General features: G+C 45.7%; 1 protein-coding gene across 2 annotated transcripts in view; it reads right to left on the bottom strand.

Annotated features, from left to right (window-relative positions):
• Positions 1-10,764: 10,764 nt before the first annotated feature.
• Positions 10,765-24,575, bottom strand: part of ttyh3a (tweety family member 3a) — a 53,827-nt gene continuing 40,016 nt past the window's right edge. The window contains exons 11-15 of one of the 2 annotated variants that reach the window (XM_048245276.1): positions 24,255-24,391; positions 20,876-21,049; positions 15,649-15,724; positions 14,690-14,792; positions 10,765-10,946 (exon numbers count right to left, since the gene is read on the bottom strand). In XM_048245276.1, coding sequence (XP_048101233.1) covers positions 14,712-14,792; positions 15,649-15,724; positions 20,876-21,049; positions 24,255-24,391 — 468 coding nt within the window. In that variant the 3' untranslated portion in view covers positions 10,765-10,946; positions 14,690-14,711. The remainder of the gene's footprint in view (positions 10,947-14,689; positions 14,793-15,648; positions 15,725-20,875; positions 21,050-24,254; positions 24,392-24,575) is intronic. The other variant, XM_048245275.1, reaches the window with a different exon arrangement.

Genomic DNA, 24,575 nt, shown 5'->3' with positions numbered 1-24,575 from the left:
GCTACACTGCCAGTGACAGCGTAGTATTAGGGCAAATACACTGCAATCCCAGGAAGGATGACTAGAATCCGCATTCCTGTGGGTGTGCAGCATGGTGTCAGCTCTTGCAGGCCTCCACGTGGGGCCAGTCAGCACAGCCTTGAGCTTCCCACGCAAGCTTGACAGCCCAAAGAGCTGCTTGCCTCTTGTGGTGAATTCCACTCACTTCCGTTCTCATCCACGCTCCGAATCCTTGGTCTGTAATTAAAGCCTTTGTTATGACTGCATCTACAATGCTGCCCAGGGAACACAGGCTGGCCACACAGACCCAGACCTGCAGGCTGCAACAGAGTGGCTCATTGCAAGCATATGACACAGGGTTTGTGTGTGTGTGTGGTTAATGTGGGGACTCAAAAGGGTCAAAGGTCACTCACAAATATCCAGCACAGTAATGGTGCTGGAAAAACCTAGATCATGGAGTGCATTCCCATGAGACACCAGTGGTTCAGAGACACACTAAGGTACTTCGCCAAAAAAAGTTAAGAAGTTTCAGCCATAACATCTTCCAATTCACTGCGTTATCTACCCCAACAACATATCACTGGTGAGATAATAATGCATTATGATGCACTGACTCATAACAGAAGTCACACAAACCAAAAGCATCAACCGTTACTTCTTGGATGAAAGTGCAACCACGTCACCAGTGGCTCCTGGACACCTTGAGCTAGATGAGGAGAGGAAGCCTGCAAGTCGGCTATGACTCACTGACTGCAATGACTAGTGTCTTGATGCCATTTCCCCATTATAACGGCACTTTGACTTTTAGCAAAAAAGGAAATAACGGCTGTGGTTGTAATCAAATATGCCATCGCCCTGTGGCGCACACTGCCCCAAACACAGGCCTGTTTTGACATTTCTTACAAATCATACAATAAAATCATAAAATAAAGCTTTCAGTATGTGGCTCGAAGCCAGGAAGCCAGTGCCAGTTCAATTATCTTCAATTTATACAAAATAAATGAGGTTAAGCGAAGAGAATACATAGGTTTCAGATACATGGTTTCATTATTTTAGAATATGTAGCAATCGATTCTAAAAACTGTGAGACATTCTTGAAGCCAGTGTCTGACTTCAGGGCTCTTTAATTGAAGAAAAATAGTGGATATTTTGATGAACTTTGTGTTGACACAGCACAGAGTGGTATGATAAGGATCAGATTTCACAGGCCTCTAGAAGGGAGGGGGGCACTGGGTGATCTGGTTCCTGCTGATAATACAAAAAAACGCCTGTTGGCAGAGGTGTGACTTCCTGCTTCTCTCTCTCTCTATCTCTCCCTCCCACCGCTGCTGTGACAGAGTAGGCTAATGGAACTGATGACTGGCTGTCAGTTTCACTTGTTTGCATATGATCATGTTTCCTTAACAGGGCCTGCCATCTGGATAGATGTGAGTTTGCACAATGGACACAGTGAGTTTAGAGCAGAGATAGTGAGCACAGTGCCTTGGGTCGCTTGCAGTGCAATTTCATCAATCACGCATCAGCCCTGTCACATTCCCCCACCATCGTCCACACATAACTAAAAAACACAGTCAGGAGCATCAAATGACACATGAGAACAGGGTACACTAGCTGGCCCTCTGTGAGTAGTCCTTTTTGATATGTGCCACGTAACAGCAAACAACACCTAAATAGCAATTATGACCTATAGCACCGAAATAGCATTATGAATCCAATGTGTTAATTCAGGTTTTTGGGCGGCATATTCCAATAGGCTACTCTCAGCATCCAAGATAGCACCCTCCGCCCCCTCAACAACTTTTTGGGGTGTCCAGCTTTCTGCCCCTTTAGTCATCCATTTACGGCACAAGTGTCCTCCCTCTCAGAGTCTGGCCAGTGTTCATCCTACAGCGAAAGTCCACCCAGTCTCTGTTCCATGGGCATGATGGTTTCAAAAAAATCAGTGCCTTTGCTACTGCTAACTGAGGATTTAGAGTAACAATGACTGCCAGCTTGGCAACACTTCACTCTCTTTCTCTTTCTCTTTCTCTTTCTCTCTCTCTCTCTCTCTCTCTCTCGAACTCACAGCAATCCCCAATTATGAGGCAAAGTGGTTGTGGGATAAGACTGCTAGTGGGGGCCTGGGGAGAGATTAGGGCTCTGTCCAGTCTCAGAGCAACTGGCCCCAGCTGTAATCCAGAAGAACACGCACTCACAGGCACTGAGTGAATCCAGCTTAATCCACATATCAGATAACCTGTGTGTGTGTGTGTGTGTGTGTGTGTGTGTAAAATGGAGCTTTGCATCAAAGTCAAAACAGTCCTTTTTTTTGGGGGGGGGGGGTTTACTGTCATGACACCGAGCTAATATCCAGGACTGACTAAACAGCTAGGTTTCAGCACTCAGGCCCTGGAGGCGAACAGCGTTCACGCTTCATTCCTCCAACATGAGGTCATTCCCCACGCTCTGTCTGTGCGCTCACTCGCTCTGTGCATGTGTCTGTTCCAGCAGACACCCCTTATCAGGGAACTGCTCCCTAATGTTTCATCATAGAGATTAAGCAGTCAAATTAGAGCCTGATTTACGCCCGCGTGAGACCATGAGTGCGTCGCACGCAGTAGGCCGCCCGCCATCACACCAACTGGGATGTAACGGACCAGACTGCTGTCCTGATTGTATCACTGGAGTTCTAAGGCAAAGGCAAGATCACAATCACTAAGACAACATTCTTGCACCTGCCTGCTCTGAGCTTGGAAGCCACAGGGTTCAACTCGTGTAGTTTTGGCAGGCATGATGCTATGTGCGCTTAACAACTAGAACTAACTAACTGGAATGGCTGCAGGCAAGAGAGGCACCTCCACATCTGATCTCTCTGCTCCCTCCCTTCCCTAGTCCTGTCATATTCTCCATCTTTGAATCACGGCCAAAAGATTTTAATAATAACCACCAGAATGGTATGGATTTGAATGTATCAGTGTTTGAATGCCATGTAAATGTGTGCTGAGACTGTTGCACTGATAACCTTGTGAGTCATGCTCAAGCTGGTTCCTTGTGGGTTATCAGCAGAAACAGCCTCTTGTCCAAAGCCAAAACTCATTGCATGAATCAGAGAAGTCGGATTTGAAGATGTTCAAACTGTTGCAGTAAATCAACACCGCTGACATCATCTGTTACAAAAAGCAATTCATGAAATATATACTTTAAATTTCTCTTTAGAAAGTTAAACTCAGGGGAAAAGATTGATATTTGCTGGAGATGTTCATAGAGAGAAGGCACAGTGTTTACTTATCGTGAATGACACTGACGGGGAAGAGCTAATATTCTCTTACCAGCAATCTGTTTCAAGAAGAAATGGTGGGCAGTGTGTTTGTGCATAAATGAGCATATTTGTTTTGCATTTATATGTGGCTTATAGAGAAACACAGAAAGAACACAAACACACACACACATATAAATAGAGAGAGAGAGAAAGAGAGAGAAAAGAGTTAAGTCATTTTCAAACCTTTCAAGCCAAAGTGTTTGATGTGCCCTCGCAACCAAAACAAACTCCCTGTTCTTTGGTGCTTTCTTCCTTGTCATGATGTAACAAGTGTCCTACCCTTTCCACACAAAAAACACCACGTCAGTGGAAAGGGCCTTTTGGCATGGCCCTGTTGCCTTTCTGACTTGGAATGTCCGGGACATTGAGGTTCAGTGTGGTGAAATAACCTGGGCTTCTCCACCTCGCTGGTCCTCACTTGTGTGTGTGCGCTGATGGGGAAAAATCACATCACGGCATAAATCTCAAGCCAGGGCGGCAAGACACCAGTCAAAGGAAGGGGAAGGGAGGGTTTGTGTGTGTGTGTGTGTGTGTGTGTGTGTGTGTGTGTGGGGTGTGTGTGTGTGGGGGGCTTAAGGAGTCGGTATTGTTTGAAGTCTTTGAAAGGCAGATGCAGAAGTGGAGGGAAGGAGAGAGTGAAGGATGAGAAGTTAAGTGACGGGAGATTTGAGGAGAGAGAGAGTCGGAGAAGTGATGGCTGGCTGCAGTGAAAGGCAGTGGGAGTGGCAGACAGGAGTAGAGAGGCCTTTCACCCACCACCCGACCCCTCTCTCTTTCCCGCTGCTGCTGCTGCAGAGGTGTGTTGAATTGAAGCCAATGGAGTGTGAGAAATGTGCAGGCTAATAGCTAGCCATAGATACAACACAGCTGCTTAGGCTACCAGGACCCTACACACCCCTACCAGGACCCTACACCCCCACACACACTACCACAACCCTCAATCACTCCCTCCCGGACACACACACAACCGTTGCCATGGTGCCCAGTTCCGCCCTTGGGGTCATCAGACTCCAAGCGCCTGACAGCTGCTGCCACGGTGACCCGGGGAACAAAGATGAACAGAGCCAGGGTGGGCGCACTGGCGGTCTGCGGAACCCCTTCCCCAAACTGCCCCTGCTGTCAGTCGTGTCACAGTGCAGAGGCCGAGCAGAGAGGCAGGAACAACAGGCATCTGTTCCTGTTTCAACATGTCTCTCACACACACACACACACACACACACACACACACACACACACACACACACACACACAAAACAATCTACAACTTCTCCTTCCTAAATTTTCCCCTTTTACTTTTACTTTTTATGTCCCCCCAACACTTCACTAAAAATATACTGGAAAAAAGTACCACCCTTGTGTATGCCAGAGACTGAATAACAATGGCCCATTAGGATTTCACATTTCACACATGTGCTGTGAGACAGAAGGAATGAGTCAGATGTCCTTCGCCTCACTGGACTGACCTCAAACCCCTGAGAGGGACACCAGGAATCCTGAAAAGCAAATCCCTGTGCAGCCAGTGTCAGACACACAGTAACTCCTTCGCCTGCATGAACCCTAGATCGATCCGAGCCAGAACTATTTCAGTCCTGTTTGTTTCCCTTTAAGGCTAATTTATAATCGACAAGTGCCACAAGTACAGACGACAAGTGCCACTCGGCAACTAAAACAAATAGTTGCCAACCTCCTTGTCATAGTTGTCACTTATTTGTCACTGGCACACATCCTCTTTGGCCTCTATGGCAGCGTCTCTGAGCAGGCCTTAGATGGAGCCACTGTGGGCTACCTCCCTGCCTGCAATCACCATGTAATCCTGCTACCGAGCTGGAGGGTCTAATTCAATTTCCTGAGAGTTAAGTCTGTGACATTTCATTAGCAGAGCACTTCTCATGTTTGGCTAGAGGAGAACCCTCGTACCCCCATCTCAGTCTAGTGGGGCAGGAAGAAAAGCAGAGTGAATTTTTTTTGTGTCCTGTAAGTAAGTTTGCTACATTATTTGAAGAAATGGTTGCTTTCCTAGCAGTTAGCCCCTACAATCTCCCAAAGTGACTTTAAAAAGAAGAGACACGCGATTGTTAAGTTTAGATGCTTCCTCCACCCAGCTTCAAAATAATCCTGAACAACTTCCCAAGACAGGAAGCCATCTCTCTCAGTGCAGGCCCCTGTAGACCTGTCAGACAGCACACTGACAATGGCAAGAGAGAGGGGAATGAGTGGTGCACTCACACACACAAACGCACTATGGTTGTCCACACTTCCGTCACAAGGTCAGTCGGTTGACCTGGGCAGAAGGCCACTCATATCTCCTCCCTCAGCACTGCAGGGCAGGCTTTGTTTTTTCTCCAGTCAAACTCCACAACTGACTGACACATACACACACACACACACAATCCTACAAAAAAAACTTGCGTACACACTCTCTACCCTTAAGGCATACGCTCTCATACATGCACTTGCTATTGAACAGACTTTTCCAGAGGGACGTTCTTGAACGTGCACTTTCTCCTTCTCAACTTAACAAAACCCATACAGTCACACACAACATGATACTCACACAATCATCTAACTCCCCAATGCACAACTGTACAATAGTACAATGTATATACTCAATGCCCCCCCACCACCACCACCACAAAAAAAAAAAAAAAAAAACACAAAAGGCAGAAGAACAGAGTCGGGGACAGCAGCTGCCTGGCGAGCCTTGAGGAAGACTCCCAGTGAGGGGGACTAGTGTCTAGTGGCCTGCTTGGGACTGTGACCCTTTCACCCGTGGTCACACCCCAAGGTCACAAGCACAAAGCACTTCTTTTCTCTCTCCCTCTTGCCCAGTAGTGGCTGGCAGGATCCACATCCAACTATTGTGAATAAATACGCAAGAGGATGGCCAATGGCTATCTGGTGAGTAACGTTTGTTTTACGAGAACTCTGCAGCTACGCCTCCCTTTATAACAGCACAATTCATCCAAAAGTAGGCTATCCAAGGTTCTCTCCGTTCCATAATCTATTTTTGAGCTAATTGGTGAGACCCACGTTTTCATGGCCTGACAAATAATAGGAGTTCTCAAAAATAGCTTATTGCCATGAACAGCAGTGAAACAAACAATGATGCGGTCATAACGGATTAAAGAGGCTCGAAGGCTATTTCATATTGTTTACAGGCTCCCGCTACTTTTAATAAGCCTGTAAATAAGCAGCATGGGTGTGTGGTCTCTATTTTTAGGCATTCAGAATGTTCTTTATGCTGCGTCCCATCTGGCCTCCCCTTGTTTGTGCTGCGTGGCTCTTTGAGGGGACATTTTCCTGCTGTCATTGGGAAAAAGGGGTCGCATGTGGCCTTGAGACAATTCTAAAATGGTGCAGCATTGCTGCCCTCTGCTGTTCAATTTGAGAAACACAGCATGTGACCAGTAATTAACCATACTATTAGATGAACAGCTGGAGGCTGATATGTTCTATTTTCACATTAATTGGTCATGGAGGATGCAATTGGACATCCAATGTAGGGCAATTATGTAAGGATAAACATTAGCGAGGACTTTAATTCATGTTACTTTAATTTTAAAACATTGAATTCAAGCTCAGTAAAACCACAGGTTTGACATGTACAATATTTTAGTAAGTGAAAAAAATATAAAAGACAAAAATAAAACAAAAACCAAAACATAATAAAAACCAAACAAAAGAAATTACATCTAAAAATCTAAATTAAAATCTTATCAAAACATTGCATTGAGAGATCCAAATATGTATTCACATATGCAAAAAACAAACAAACAAAAAAAACTAAAATGGTGCTTCCTAATCATTGAAAAAATGCCATGTAAAATAAGAATTAAGAACAATTAAAAACCCTACAGATTAATTCAAATAAAAAGCAAAGAAACATGAACCATGACTGTTTGGACACATGGATTATAAACATGACCTGCTAACAGGCCACTGTCTGTCCATTGCAAACGTTCAAACATTATTTACTGCATATATACAATGGTCTAGCATTACAATATTAACAAAGACATAGATGACCACTTTTAAAATCAGTGAGACTGCATCACTTTATACCAAGGGGTCTTTCCACAGACAAAAACAATAAAACAAAACAAAAAAAAAAATCAAAATCACAATGCAGTTTTTCAAATGTCCAGCTCATACACTCTCAGGGTCATGTGTGTGTTGTTTGGTTTTCCAGGTTTTGCCTGTTACAGGAACAGAGAAATGACTGTGGGGGGCTGAGAAAGCCGGGTAGGTCTGGGGTTGTGTTTGGTGATTTTTCCAAAGTTTTCTCAAAGCCCAAGGTTACATTGGAACAGAGAAATGAAATCACACAGGAAGTCTTGCAATGCATCAGTGTGTAACTGTAAACCACCTACTCACAAAAAAGCAAGTGACACTGAGCTCCTCTTGCATTGCCCAATCAGAGGTTAAAAGAATTGGGGAAATTCCTTTTTCCACTCGTGTCTATGCATGAAAAAAGAGATCACATGCTCTAATAGTCAGCCTGTTGACTACTTGCGTTACCAGCACCTACCTGCCAAGTAGGATCACAGGGCATTCTCCTCAGCTAATGATTCCACATACAGTTCCACTATGAAATATAGGTATCAGTCACTCCATATTGCATTTCATAGGACAAAACATAGACATCAGTATAAGTCATATACTGGAGTTCATATTGTTGCAGGTTTTCACATTCAGTAGAAGGCATGGGTTGGGATGCAATGCAGGGCTCACCCTACCTCTGCCTCTGTGTGTGTGTGTGTTTCCATGAGAAAACAAGAGACTGATAGGCAAAGCATTGATCATGTGAAATGCCTAACACAAGAACATAGGATCTGATGAACAGTGTGCTTCAGCACAGCAGAGTCTAAGTGGACGTGGGGTTGGGTGCAAGTGTGTGAGAGAGACAGACAGACAGACAGACAGACAGACAGACAGACATCTTTTCTGTAGGAGCATCGGTGCTGCCACACGACATCGCTCTTAATCCAGAAGCGGCTGAGCCATGCCGTTATGGTCAGGAGCCAGATGTGTGTCTGTGTGTCTGTGTGTGTGTGAGTTATGTGCAAGAGGGCCGTCCAGTTCCGCTTTCTCAGAAGGAAAAACAAAACGAAACAAAATGGTCTGATGAGACACAGCGCTGCAGATCTTTAGGGAGACTATCATTACTTACAATTGGAATACAAATGAAACACAGGAGGAGAAAGCGCTGAGACACAACCGCTGTGGGATGTTGCCGTGTTGCTTTTGGTCCCATATTATCAGTCAGGCCGATGCCCCAGCGCCTGGCTCCAGGGTAGGGGAAGGCTGCCGGTCGTCAATCAGAGGAGAAGAGTTCAGCTGAGCTCCTCTCCCCGAGAGAGCAGCGTGTCTTCCACGGCTCCACAGCACCGGCGGCTGCACAGTCCATCAGCCCAACGCAGTCAGAGCAGACCAGCCCCACACCACACAGTTCAGCTCAAACACAGTCCTCAGAAGTCCAGTTGAGGAGGACTCCTTTCTTCTTCAAATCGGTCTATGGGGACGCTGATGGCATTTAAAGGATGAGGATGATGATGGCATTTAAAACACAAAACTTCCTTCAAAGCCAAGCACTTATTATACTGGCTTGAGAAACCACTGGCCAATGAGAACCTAGCACCAAATGACATGCTGTTTGATAGCTGTTATTAACTTTTAAAGATGAGCTCTGTTCAATAGCTGCTAGGAGCCTTTAAAGATGAGCTCTGTTCAATAGCTGCTAGGAGCCTTTAAAGACGAGCTCTGTTCAATAGCTGCTAGAAGCCTTTAAAGATGAGCTCTGTCCAATAGCTGCTAGGAGCCTTTAAAGATGAGTTCTGTTCAATAGCTGCTAGGAGCCTTTAAAGATGAGCTCTGTCCAATAGCTGCTAGGAGCCTTTAAAGATGAGTGCTTTTTCCAGCGGAGGCGACATCACCAGCTCAGCCTGCATCTGGCCCAAGTAGGGCTGAGCGGACTAGAAGCTTCCCTGGCCAAAAGGGAGCTGAGGAGATGGTGCTGCTGTCTGTGCTGTAGGGGCTGAGATGATCATCTCCAGTCCACAGGGGCTTAACTGTGCGTGAGCAGCCTGGCTAACAGCACAAGATGAGGGATCAGCCAGAGGCCAACCTCCTCTGCTGCAGAGGGCATGTTGGATAACTGGAGTCTGGGGCCTGGGACTGGATATCTACTGCACTTGAGTGTGTGACTGTAAGAGTTTGTGTGTGTGTGTGTGTGTGTGTATGGGAACAAGGGAAGTGCAGGCTTTGTGGGGCTTTCCAAAAGTGTATACAAACCCAGCCTGCTTTCCAACCCTCTCCCACACCTTCCGTGGCGTCTGTGAGAGATACAAGCGACACACTCTCACTGCTCAGTCTGTCTTTGTTCCCCCCTCCTCTTTCTCTCCCTTTCAGAGCTAAATAATAGTCTTTTTCACAGCAATGGCAGTAATCCTTCAAAATAGGTCTATAAAAAGCTATTTTAGGATGTTTTCAAACAGCAATTCAGAACAGACACCATAATGACCAATCCCCACAAGCCGTATAAAAATCACACTTCACGCTGAAGATGGATTCATTAAAATGAAAAATAACAAAAGAGAGCTAAAAATAAAAAAGTCCTTTTGCAGTATGCCTCCTTTCGTTTCCCCAAACACACTGCCCATTGTCCCCACACTAGAGTCCTGGAGAGAGTGAGCTCTACTGTGGTTCACCCCTCTGAACTGACTGATCTGCCAGCGGCAATAAGTGGAGTCTCTGTTCCTCTGGCGTCACACACGTCACAGTTTCTGTCACGTTTTATTCTACAGGGACTGGGTTGGCTCTGCTTGGCCATGGAGGAGACGGACCAAGGGCAGGGAAGAGGGAAGAGGGCTGAGTGTGTGTGTGTGTGTGAGTTGGGGGCTGGACTGGCTAAAGGCCTCTCTTGCTTTCTGTAGGCTATCAGACAAGAGGAGGGCAGGAGGCTTAGGAGAAGAGAGATGTTACACTGGAACTCAAACAACCCCACACACACACACACACACACACACACACACACACACACACACACACACACACAGTACTTTTTTTTTGCCTGTGGTGGCTGGCTTATTTTCTCTCTGTGGTAGAAACTGGCCATCTGGAAACATCATAGTGCGCCTCGCTCCTTGGCGCTATGGCAACGGTGGTATTTACATCCTGCGAGCGAGTCCTTCTGCCAACTCCGCTTATTTATGCGGCACACATCACAGACGAACACAGCTCCACCACGAGCCCACCCCCCCCCTGCCCCAGACGAGGAGGCTGAGTCTGGGTCAGTGGTGTGGGGAAGAGCTGGTCTGCTGGTGCTGCTGGGGGGAGGTGGGGGGCTGGAGTGGCTAAGCATCTGTAGTTGGTCCTGACTGTGGGAATGGTGCTTGAGAGAGAGACTGAGGGAGAGAGGCAGAGAACGGCGGACTAGACAAAGAACTCTGGAGGCTGAGAAAGGAGGGGGGTCTGTTTGGTTCCAGGGTTCCAGGAGCTGAAGGGGTCTTGCAGGTGTGGTTCCTGCCCGGTGTGGTTCCTGCCAGGTGTGGTTCCTGCCAGGTGTGGTTTAGGGCGCTGCGGAGTTGCGGTCTGGGGTGGAGTCTGGTCGGTTGTTGGCAAGGTATTTGGCCCTCATGCTGGAGGTGTACTGCAGAGAGGGGTGAGAGAGGTGAGACAGATAACCAAACACACAGAACCACTCCTGATCAACACAGAACACACAGAACCACTCCTGATCAACACAGAACACACAGAACTACTCCTGATCAACACAGAGGCCATTTGCACTGTTAGGAAGTTGAAAAGGGAATAACATGGTTGTTTTCATTATTTCATACCAAACCCACATAAGTCACTTATGGGGTTACAGGAATGTTACAGTTAAGTTCTGTAATCAGCAGATCTAATGCTTCATTGGATAATGAATAAACAGATTTAGCCTCTGTTCCAAAATGGTGCAGACTGACAACAATGGTTAATGGCGAAAATAGGCAAAATATGTTGTATCTCATTATATCTCATTTTAAAAATACAGGTAAGTTCTTAGTTTCACACATCAAACTTAATTTAACTTAAGTTTCAACCTCAAGAACAAAAATAACAGTAATTATCAGCATGACGGCACATAATGAATATAATTTCAGAGAAAAAAGGTTGTATATTTGCAGCAGTGCAGTGCAGTGCAAACATACAGGCTTGTGTCTGAGACACAAGGGGCTCACTGACACACACAGGGTTTGTGGGAGCTGTGAGTGAGTGAGTCCACTCCTTTACAGATGGCCACACCAACACCACACACTGAACAGATCACAGAGCACTCAGGATCATCTGGACAGCCTTACACACTAATCATTAAATAGAAGGACTAGCTACTTACAAACACTTAATATCTAACTGTACAGTATGTGACCTTTACGTTCAAGGTAGGCCGAGAGGTCTGTTTCCTTGATCAACTACTTCCAAACTACATGACAAACTTGGCTGTTGTATATGTGAACGCACACACACGGCATATTCAGACACACTAATACAGACAGACACATACACACACATAGTTTGCCACTGCCACTTGACTGGCACTTGCAAGTAGTAACTCTTTAGTGCCCCATAAATCAGGCTGGTGCCAAGGCAGATGCCACTGAGCGCAAACACCGTCACCAATGACTACAGCCTCTACCCGCTGGATGTCAGATTTACAAGCCTGCCAACATTAGATCTGGACAAAGCATCTCAGCTTACTGATAAATGGGAGTGCTTTCGCACAGTGTGTTAAGTGTGTTGAGACGCAGTTGGTGTTCTGCCTCTGCATGCAGTGAGATTTTCTGCTCGACATCGTGGAGGAGGGACACACACACACACACACACACACACAGGCCCATTCAAAGCTCAACACCACTTCACAGACACTCAATCCCACTGCAGAACATTATCCCTTTCTGTGTTCTCTCTCTCTCTTCTCTCTTTCTTCATTTCCCACACTCACTCACCCCTCAACTCAGTCCATGTGCAACAACAGCTGCAGCTGCAGCTCTCGCTCCACTCCACCACTGGGCTCAGGCCTGCTAACAACCCACGAATGAGAAACAGCGACTCTCACTGGCCCCAGTCCGTCCCCCCGGTCCAGACCAGATGAGGCCGCCGCCGCGCCGCATGAACACAAAGAAAGCGCTCCAGACTATCAGCATGCCATGCCACATGAATAAAAAGAAACTCCTGGAAAGGTGGCTGATTTGAAACAGAAAGTTACCCCCCCCCCCTTTTGTTTTTCATAAAGGAGAAGTTAAATGTCCTCTTCATATGATGAAGAGCAATGCCACACAAGGCACCCAATAAAAAACAGGAGCCCTTCTTTCCTCTCTCTCTCTCTACGGCATTTCTCTTTTGACAGGATGCTTGTGGACCCCATAAAAGATGATTTAAAAAGGTGCTGTGACAGCTGTCAGAGTTAAGAGCCCTCTCTTCAATAAGAGAACGTCTCTCTGGTTCCCCTTTGGCAGCAGGGCAAAGGGGGATTTATGGGGTCGGACCATATGACTGTACCCACTGTTCCACATGGGCAATTCAATTCCAGTCCAAATACTCTGCAAATGTCTATTTCACACTCTTTCAAATTCTTTCTCTGTCAGTCTCTCTCTCTCTCTCTCGATGTGGTCTGTGGGTTTACGAGGACATTCCCTCTGGCACTGGGTTAATCTGACCAGTGCTTTAAATTAATGCCCTTCCTCTGCAGGTGCTTGGCAATCTCATGGGACATGGTGTGGAGGCTTAAGCACTCAATAGTGTTGACAGTACTTATCTGTTCCCCGATCAGGCTTTTACGTCATTCTGGACAGTCTTCATGCTCTGGAGAGTCTTCGGGACCCACTAGCTGGCTTCAGAACCTCCATTCATCCACTGCTTAGTGTATTATTATTATGCACTACAACTACATGGTTACTCACTATATAGTGAATGAGTGGATATTCTGAACGCAGAAATTGATGTGCATATCTAGATACGACATGACTAAAACTGTTGCTATATACCATTGGCGGAGCGAGGGGGTGGCTTCGGGGGCTCAAGCCCCGAATCTTTTTTCAAAAGCCCCGAATCTTTTTTTGTATGTGTTTTCAATTAAGCTTTAAGCCCCGAATTAAACGTAGCTTCATGTGTTCCATTGAACATTATAACAAGTGGGTTCACAATGTGTGGGGCTGTGCTAAACCTGACCATAAGGCTACTTTTGCCAGAGTTCAAAGTAAAAATGTATTGAGACAAGGTAGCATCCCATCAGGGTTATCTCAGCATAGTATACTAGCCTATAATATATAAACCATAACCTTTGAAAGACCCAAAGTGCCAGTCAGATATACCTTCAGTCTCACATTTTTAAAGTCTCAATGTGTCCATTAGTTTACACAGAATTCACTAGAAGTCATTATTTAAGGGGTTATTTTTCAAAATTTTCTGCCGGGGGTGCATGCCCCTGGACCCCCCTAGCCTTCCTGTGTGTGACACTGGGCTAAGCCCCCAATGTTTCAAAAGTCCTGGCTCCGGCCCTGCTATATACATGACTATGATTACAGCTTGGTATTAAGATCAGAATTTTTTATGGATAAAGTAACAAATTAACACCATAGACTTCACAGAAAATGAATACACTACACTTCATAGTGCAGATCTCAGCCATTTGAGAAACCATGAGAAAACCAAGGTCAAACTAAAAGAAAAAAAAACTGAATCTCTATTTTTGTGTTGTTTCCAGCGCAAGTTGTCTAGGGAATAAAAACTGCTTGGTAAGCAAAAATTCCCTGTACAAGCAACTTGATCTCGACTGTACAGCAGAGATTGGCTGTCGTAAGCATTTCTTTGTCAGATTGTCTCTGCATTTGAAGATTACTGCATAAGCATACATACATACATACATACATACATATATACATGCAATGAATCCTAAACACAATCCAACCTCTTCAAAATCTGATGTGAGGCGACAATGACAAAACAAATCAAAGGACCGAGACCTTCATCCTAGCCTGCCTACTGATTTTTTTATGTATGCAGTAGTGTAATTAACTATGGATGCTTATGTCTCAAGGGTCAACTCTGAGTCCCCTTGCTGGATGTGGACATGCTGCTCTTCAGTGACACAAACATCAGGAGTGAAGGATGCCACATCAGCAACACACGCACACGCGCACACGCACACGCACAGAGAGGAGACAGGGCAGCTTGCTTGCTAAAGTGCTGGGTACAGTCCATCTTTTGGGGGTGAAGAGGTGCAGAAGGACAGAGCCAATCAGAAAAGACTAAGGAGGAGCGAAGGGTCAAAGGTCAAGTTGCAGGCCAGAGGTGAGTGGAGGGGGGGATGCTGGAGCGGGGATTGGGGGCGAGGGTTGTCACATTCAGTACCTGGTCGGAAAGCGGCTGTGGTTTACCAGAACGACCGGGCGCTCTGCGAGGGCTTTAACTGCCAGCTGTGCCGGCTGCTACTGTCCCCGGCCATCAAATACAACTGCAAGGGCAAGGGCAGGAGAGAAAACAATGCAACAGAGAAGAGAGTAGAGCAGATACACACACACACACACACACACACACACACACACACACACACACACACACAGGACGGACACACACACACGGACACGGACACACACACACACACACACACACACACACACACACACACACACAATGGCAGTATCTCAGTGGCGCAGCTGTTTCTCTTTTATACACACATAAACAAGCGAGCACGCACACACGCACACACACACCAAAAATGTCAAAGAACAAATAGATGTGCAAATAGTTAATAACAAATGGGACACACACGCACGCACACACGCACGCACGCACGCACGCACGCACACACACACACACACACACACACACACACACACACACACACACACACAAACTCAGAAGAGGGGGAAAGACTGGGAAGCGCAAGCAGAGGCTCACACAGATAGTACGAGGAGAGGACAGCTCTGAGCCATTCATACTGTGAGGAAAAAGAAAGATAAATAGGAAAAAAGTATCAGAGAGGGAGAGAGAGAGGAGAGAGAGAGAGAGAGAGAGAGAGAGAGAGAGAGAGAGAGAGAGAGAGAGAGAGAGAAAGAGTGCAGGACATGGTAGACCAACACCATTCCACAACCAACAGTACAGCCAAGTGTCACAGATTGGACAACTACAAGAAAAAAGAATCATAGTCTTCTCCCTTGTACCGGTAATTAAAATATAGACCACTGCCTCCTTAGCAGTTATACTGCCATATGCTTTTTTCCTTCTATATCTATTTGGATAAAGACTGTCTGAATGATCCTGATGCAAGCTGTCCATCAGAGCTAAGAGATGTGTGAGTGGGCACTTACAGAGGGGGGCGGGGACTCTCGGCCAATGAGAGGGGTGTTCTCGCACCGCGGGTTCTGGAAGTTTGCGTTCTGAGTCCTGAAAACAGAACACAAGACACAGACATTATACAAACACTCCCAGGAACTAGGCTTGGGGGAAAGCCAACCTGAAACTCTTAGTGACAGCAACATATCTAAAAGATGGTGAAATGTTTGGTCATCATGGTATATAAAATAAAAATAGAAAGCGCATTGTTGGTTAAGACTTTATTCACAAGACTAAAAAAAGACAAGATAATCAATCCATGGCCTCATTCTCTCCAGGTACAGAGAACCACCTGCAGATTAAAAGTTCCTGCAGTTCCTCAGTGTGGAGAGTGGCTGCCTACAGCTGCAACAGGAGAGCTCACTTACAGGACCCTGTTCCCATCGCTGAGCATTCTCTCTCTCACACTCACACACACACACAGACACACACACACACACACACACACTTCTGCTAAGTCCCTAAGCCCACATCTTTAGAAATATCTAACCCCCCCTTCCCCAAAAAGCAGACATGGGTCTCATTTTTGATGTTCCCCTCCCCCCTCCTTCGCTCACAAATCCAGATCTTGAAGCCCCTAAGCTGGTGAGGGTCCACTATCCCGCAGTCTTCAAAACTCACAAATCTCTCAATGTTCACTAGATGGAATCGTATAGTTTCTGTAAAAATATATTGAAACCATGATGTACAGTAAGCATAAAAGGGAGAATTGTTTTGTTTTTCCTCTACCATAATCTTTTTGGCCACCTGTGAAGGTATTTTTATGCATGCGTGGGCTAATGTTGACTCTGGAGGAGGTCTCCCTGTGTGCCCCTCTCCCACCCCCATCCAGAGCGAGTAAGTGAGCGAGTGGGGACGTCCCAGAGCACCAGAGGGCTTCACAGGGCCACAGCTGGAGGGGAGCAGCTGCACTGGCCTCACCCGCTTGGGCTTGGGGGGATGAGTCAGTGTCTGTGTGTGTGTACCAGTATCTCTGTGTGTCTGAGAGAGAGAGTGAGAGAGGAGTGTGTAGGTGTGCATCACTTCAGTGTGAACACATAAGTGTGTGTGTGTGTGTGTGTGTGTGTGTGTGTGTGAATAGAGAGAGTGTAGGAGTGTGTGTGTGTGTAATGTATGTGTGGTGTTTACGAGAAAACCTCTATGTTAGCTTTTCCCATAAGTGTGTATGCATGAGAGAACATGTTCACAGGCCCCAACAGTGTGTGTGTGTATTTCTCACACACTCATGCCTGTGTGGTCTGAGATCTACTGAGACCACTGATAGCATCTCCCTCCCTTTATTCACCCAAGGTCTCCAGACGTTGGGGAGTGCTGGGCATGTAACTGGATCATGGCTGCGGAGGTCCCCCCGGGGCTCTGACTGGCGAGCCCACGGTCCAGCCCAGTCCAGCCCAGATCATCCTAACCTCACCCAGCCCATCCTGTCCCGGCCGGCCCGTAAAGGACCCGCACATGTGAGGTGGGCCACTCTTTTCCCAGGGCAGAATCTGTGGAGTTGGGACTGGGGGTTGGGGGCATTGAACACTTTCCCATTGCTGAAACGCACCACACTGGGTCAGATGGCCTCAGACTCAGAGGGCGGCAGGGCTGCGTTGCGTGAGAAACTCGCATGAGAAATCTCCCCAGCTGCACGAGTCTCGCATGGCATAGTCCATCACAGCAGAGCTTCTAATGGCCTGTAGTGTCTTTCTTTCAATGTTTTGGTCACACAAACAGAAGAAAATGTATTCTAAAAATATAGGGCTGTGCACACTAAAGGATGCAGAGTGTGTGTGTGTGTGTGTGTGTGTGCGAGTGTAAGATTTTGCTCATGCGTGTGTGTCTATGCATCACTGTGTGGACTAAAGCTTGTGTTTCCTGATTTACATACTCTACAGGCTTGAATCAACATTGTTTGATTCTAATGTCACCAAAATAATAAATAACATCTGATGTTTTAGGGATATTGTTACAGTGTTGTTTAGCAAGTTACAGGTTTTGCACATGGTGTCATTTGAGTGTTCTGACTAGCAGGTGTTTTAGGGGAGGAAGAAGTAGGCTATAATTAGAGACATGAGGGAATTAAACTGTCCTCATTGATTTAAAGTGTTTTGATTACGTCTGATATTTCGTGGAATTCTCCAGGTTTATCCCATTAGTTACCAGTGTTGTGATGTAACAGAGTACAAATACTTCGTTACTGTATTTAAGTAGAAATTTCACGTATCTGTACTTTACTTCGCTATTTAAATTTATGTCAACTTTCACTTTTACTCCACTACATTTCCTAGATAAAATGTATACTTTTACTCCGTTATATTTCCACTAAGCATCTTCGTTACTCGTTACTAAAACATAAAATTAGAAGAAATGTGTGCGACTGCAATAAGGGAGGTTTGGCGAATCACTGCTCCTAGATTGCATTACGCACGCACCGCGCTCTATTTCAGCGCTTGTTTGTTGCTAAAGGAGGAGGACGCACAACTGAAACCGCCATGGAAGCACGAGCACCTACTGGGGGACCTCCCGTTATCATAGACGACGATACCCCGACCATAGTGATGAACTCGGTGAACAGGGTAGTGGTGAAGATAACGTCATACACCCGTGGCCGTATTTGCAATGTTTCTGTAACCTGCGTGAAGCTGGCCCCCCATGTTACTAGTGCTAGCACAAACGATTGAGACCATTTTGGGAAGATTTGGACATTGATGGGGGGCTGGATGACGTCACACGTGTAACAAATAACGTGGAATATAATAACATAGTAGCACAAATGTTACTTTTAACGGCACAAATGAGCACAAACGTAGCACAAACGATTGAGACTAGTTTGGGGAACTTTGGACAAGTATGGGGGGCTGAGTGACGTCACTGGCCAGAAAATGTAAAGTGTAATTACTTAAAACCCTTAACAGCACAAACGATAATTTTTACGGCACAAAAGTAGCACAAACGAATAGCAGTGTTTTTAATCATTTTTGAGTAACATGGGGGGCCAGCTTCATGACACCAATGCAATGCCTCTGCATGGGTTGTAGCCTACGTGAGGGAGTTCTCCCCTCCCAAAAAGAGTTGGTTGGGTCCATATAGCCCGTCTTTTCCAAAAAGTTTTCTCAGATATGGATAGCTGAGCCGGCCCTACAGTAGACACAAGCGCCAGGAAGAATGGATGGTAGAAAGAGGCCAGGAGAGACTGAGCAGCAGATCAACCAGTCAACCACTGAAAATGATGAGCCTGAAATTAGTGATGAGGAGGCCATGACTACAGGGACAAGTAGAGAGGATAAATTAAAGTTATTTAATGTAAGAAAGAGCAATTACCCTACATGATAAACCTATATGCCTTGTTTGCTCAGAAGAGGGTGTAGTAAAGGAGTAGGCTAAATCACTAAACAACAATATAGCCTACCCATGCAAAAAACATGTAGCCTAAACATTAGTTCAATATGCCTCTTTGAAATGTGCATATCCCATGCTTCCACAAAGGCTTTCTTTCTTTTTGTTAACTTAGTGAATACTAAGGAATAGGAATAACTTAGGAATAGTGGACAAGGGTGAGGGAAGGGAGGTGCTGAGGGTGCTGCAGCACCCCCTGCTGACAGAAGATGGATTTTAAAAAATTATTATATATATTTTTCAATAATTACTAATTCGCTGTCTGACATTATTTATATTTTTGTATGTGAAATGATGAGTAGTCAAATAGCAAAAGGGTTATGGATAGGTTCAAATATAGGCTACTAAAAATGAACAGTTCTAGAGATCAATGTGAACGTCAGTCAGTTAGCCTACTGTAAGAACCATAGCGTGGTTTCATCTTTGTGATAGCGATCAAGTGTGTAGGCCTACAGTTGATATAGGCCTACATATTCTATGCGATTTACATGTTCAAAAAAAACATGGATAAGCTGAAAGAAACTTTAATTGCGTTTTACAGTTTTGCAAAAATAATAAATGTATAGCTAGTGCAATCATTTCACTATCCTAGTCACTAAGATAGAAATGATTAGGACATGTCCTTCCTGTGGAGATGACACACTTTAGGCTATTCAGAAATGATTTGCGAGATCATTGCAATTGAGATAAATCGTCTGACATCCATTATTTTTGTTATTCAGCACCCCTGGTCAAAAATAGGTTCCGCGCGCCTGATAGTGGAATATTTTTTGTTAACTTCTCAGTTGAAGTGAATTATTATATAACCTTTACCCATTTGTTGAACCATAGTACTAATAAAAACTACAGGATAGTAAATGGAGGAGCTGAAATGTTGCTTCATTTATCCAATTTCCACCACTATGGAAAACGTGGTCCGGTCTTGGGCCTGAAACACCCAGGCACTGAATTCTGGCAACTTTGAAAACCAGCTTCTTTTGAAGATGAACAGACATCTTTTCAGTTTCAACTAATGACTGGCATATTAGTAGCTGGACATAGGTGGCCTGTGTGTGTGTGTATGTACAAGCAGGTCATTTTTTGTTTTTAAAGAAATAAGTTATTTACTTTTCATTTTTACCTGAAGTTCATATAAGTGACATTTCTGTTTCTGTTTTTTTCTTTGATGTCAGCTCTAAAAATATGCTGTTTGTTCTTTGAACTTAAGAGAATTGTGCCTGACAAGTCCTAGAAAATAATGTGATTTTGATTTGATGAGTGAGATTAAGAAGATATGGGAACCCTGAATATGCTTTATGCTTTACTATAAGAAAGCCAAAATAAAGTTCACAATAAAAGTTCAAAATAAAACTGCGTGCTTTTTACTTTTACTTCAAATACTTAAGTACATTAAATATCAGAAAATTACTTTTGATACTTAAGTACAGTATATATCAGATACTTTAAGACTTTTACTTAAGTAATATTCTAAAAGGTAACTTTCACTTCTACCAAAGTCTTTTTCTAGTGTGATACTTGTACTTTTACTCAAGTATTGTTTTCTAGTACTTTATACAACACTGTTAGTTACACATGCTTTGGACATTATGAGAAACGAGGGACTAACTTAAAGTAGCCTAGTATGCATCTCAAACTGAACTCAGAACAAGAAGATCAAGGACAGGGCAGCAACAGGATTTAGATTAGGTAATAATGACAGTTTGTAGCCGGCAGAAAAGTATTTTATACCCAGGTGTGAGTGTGTGTACTCTTATATGTACTGGTGGGGATACTGGGGTGTGTGTATGTGTGTTCGTGTGTGTGTGTGTGTGTGTGTGTTCTTACATGTACTCTGTGACCGGTGCGTTGCTGACGGTGTGTGCGGCGGCAGGGATGCTGGTCTCGCTGCCGTAGGAGCTCCCACAGCTGTAGAGGCTGGGCATGTGCACGCGGTACAGGCTGTCATGGTTCGGCCTGCCACTGTGGGCCAGAGACTCATCCTCACTGTCCTCCTCATTCCTGCAACACACACACCATACAAGTTATAGAACCCTCAATCCGGCACAGAACACACACACACACACTCCAAACTGGAATGAAGGTAAAAGAATGGAAGAAACCTTTACATCATGAAAAATGATACTTTCTATCAGGGTCCGAAAACAAACAAAAAAATTCTGTCCCTCTGACAGAACAGAAAGAAACATTGTATTCCCAAAACACACCAGCCGGGCCACATCCACCTCCGGACAAAGATAAACACCGCTGACAAGCTATCGTCCACATCACATGCCCTTGCACTGTGTGCCACAGAGCAGCAGAGGGCGCCCTTTCCTCTGCAATCACGCTGTGCTCCACAGGACCGCTCTCGCTCTCGCTCGGCGTGCCAGCCACATGCACTCATTTGGCATTCATCCTTTACTCCTGCTCTGCCCCCGGGGTAAGAGAGAGTGGGGAGGGGAGGGGAGAAAAAAGAAACAGGAGCAGCACGGACTGAGCTCATTTATTTACTGCCTTTCCAGGCGGCTCCGCGGATCCCGAAGCTGCCGGCATGAAATTGAAACAACAGCGGGAGCTGAGTGGATCCCAGCGCTGCCCGGGGTCAAAGGTCGCTCCAGCCAGCACTGCCCGGGGATCCAAGGGGTCGCTCCAGCCAGCGCTGCCCGGGGGTCCAAGGGGTCGCTCCAGCCAGCGCTGCCCGGAGATCCAAGGGGTCGCTCCAGCCAGCGCTGCCCGGGGATCCAAGGGGTCGCTCCAGCCAGCGCTGATATCAAGGGTCGCTCCAGCCAGCGCTGATATCAAAGGTCGCTCCAGCCAGCGCTGATATCAAAGGTCGCTCCAGCCAGCCAGTGCTGATATCAAAGGTCGCTCCAGCCAGCGCTGATATCAAAGGTCGCTCCAGCCAGCGCTGATCGGGTATCAAAGAAATGATTGGCCGTCATTAGTTACCCTGGCATGGAGCTGGGTGGGAAAAGTGGCCGATGAAGTGAGAACTGATGTTACAGGGGGTAATAATATGAATCGCTGATTTAGAGGAGCACTGTGTTGCAACTGAGAGAGAGGGAGAGAGGGAGGGAGGGAAGGAGAGAGAGAGCGGGAGAGAGAGAGAGAGAGAGAGAGAGGGGTATGTGTGTGTGTGTGAATGTGACTTCTGTGAGTGTGAGAGAGAAGAGAGAAGAGAGAGACAGTGCGTGTTGAGAGAGTGGTGTGTGTGTCTGTGTGAGAAAAAAAGAGACACAGAGAGAGAGAGAGAGAGAGAGAGAGAGAGAGAGAGAGAGAGAGAGAGAGAGAGAACAAAACAAAAGGTTTTGGAGGAAATGAGTTTAAATATGGACAGAAAAACAAAAACTTTTAAAAGCCCAAAGAGAGTTAGTCAGTGCGGGTGCAATTAACTGTCCACATGCTGAGAGAATGGAACACGGTGTGATGGAGTCTGTCTCCTCCTGCTGATCACTAAATCACTTCATGGATTTTTGTCCAGAACTCAAAAGAAATAGTTTCAAAAGAAATAAAACAGCTCTTATTGAGATATTACGGGTTTCTCCTAACCCCCCTTAGGAGAAACACGGAGCAATAAGAATATATTGAGAAGAAAAGTTAATAGTTGAACTTGAATTGGACTAGTGCTGAGACAAGAAGCCACAACTTTTTTTTTTTTAAACAGAGGTGGATAACCTCAGCTTCAGTTATGAGAAGTTCAACCATATATTTGTTCTAACTGCACAAGATTGTGATTTTACGTATAATCTAATTTTCCTGTCTGAGTTGTACTAATCAAAATCAGCTGGTTTAGACAATGGTTGGAAAAAATGTGGTTGGAAAAAATGTGGTAGGACTTGCACTTTCTGAAGCCCGGTTACCCACCTCAGCATTCAAACCCTTTGCACTTTTAGGAAATCCCTTGACCATAAAATGGATTCATCCTTGGTGCTCACACACATAACGATCACTGGGCCCAGCCTTTCTGCCATATATTTATCAGGAAGATATCCATCCCTGTTTTCAAATGTCTCAGTTACTAAAGAGAGCATCTCCCACCCTGTGGAACTGAACCAACTAGAGCAGGGAAATGTGTCCTGCTCATTCAGCAATAGGCCACAGAGAGCATGTTAGCTTTGAGATAAGGCTGGTGTGTGTGAGAGGCATGGCACTGCTGGAGAGAGCTGGATGGGCTAAGGGCCCGTAGCTAGTTCTAATTAGCTGACTTGTTGTGATAGGCCATCTTTTGTATTCCTTTTTCTACTCTAGGTTGCCTTTTTAAGGACTGGCTAGGGACAACAGATGAAAATGATCCCATTAAGCAAACTCCCAACTGCACTCTCCCAATCATCAGTCAATCAATTATTCAACCAACACACACACACACAAACAAACAAACAAACAAACAAACAAACAAACAAACAAACAAACAAACAAAAGGCAGGAGAGGGAGGTCTGTGCTACTTATACAGTCGTGTTAAGTAGTGTTGAGGCTTCCAGAGGAGGTGTGTATCTCTCCAGAGGGAGAGACTCTCGAATCCCGTCTGTAGCTCATGGGAGGCCCCAAAGGGCCTGGTGAGTGGGCGGCCCAGTGAGGAAGAGATGAGACACTCTGGAAATGACACTCAGCTTACGCAGTTACTGCCTTCAAGCCCCAGCCAGCTTAGGTTAGCACAGCATCGATCCCACTGAGACAACAGGAAATGGTTATGCTGCAGGAAGCAGCTGCATCCGGGTTTTGGCAGGCTTGGCGTGTGGAGCACGAGATGGTATTGATCCCCGAACTTAGGGGATGGTTGGCTGGCACACACACACACACACACACACACACACACACATTCCCTGCCAGTGACATGCCACCCGCAGTTTGTTTCACTAGCCATGTTGGTTCAGATGGTTGTTGTTCCCTAAGGTGTCATTATCTATGTGGTTTTCCAGGAACCCTCCATAAAGACGTCACAGCTCTCCAAGGTCGACAAAGTCGTAACGCATTTGAAACAGCACTTGCAGAGGTGAGGGGGAAGAGCAGCAGGAAGAACGCAGGAGCTGTGAATGTGGCCCATGGAAATTCCCACATAATTCAGTTATGTGGATCTGAAACCATCTCAGGACAGCATGTGCATCATCTCTGCACAACATGTGCAGTGTTATCTTGATTTTGGTAGACATCACATGACACACACGCACACGCACACACACGCACACACACACACACACACACACACACACACACACTCCTACTCACTTCTTGCCCTGCCAGGTGTGCGGCACGCTGCAGACGATGGAGCTGAACATGAGCGCTGTGACGAAGGAGAAGAGCACCAGGTAGATGAGACCTTCCAGCCCGTCATAACACACACCTGTCACCGCCTGCACGTAGTCCTGAGTGCGGAGAGGGACACAGACACGTAGAGTAGGCATGAAGAGGGAGGAATACTCAAACAAACAAACAAACAAACAAACACAACAGCACAGACACGTAGAGTAGGCATGAAGAGGGAGGAATACTCAAACAAACAAACACAACAGCACAGGCACGTAGAGTAGGCTTGAAGAGGGAGGAATA

This window comes from Alosa alosa, chromosome 6 (assembly GCF_017589495.1).
Source record: "Alosa alosa isolate M-15738 ecotype Scorff River chromosome 6, AALO_Geno_1.1, whole genome shotgun sequence".
Classification (NCBI taxonomy): domain Eukaryota; kingdom Metazoa; phylum Chordata; class Actinopteri; order Clupeiformes; family Clupeidae; genus Alosa; species Alosa alosa.
Note: the sequence above shows the minus strand (reverse complement) of the source record. Positions and strands in the feature narration are given on the sequence as shown.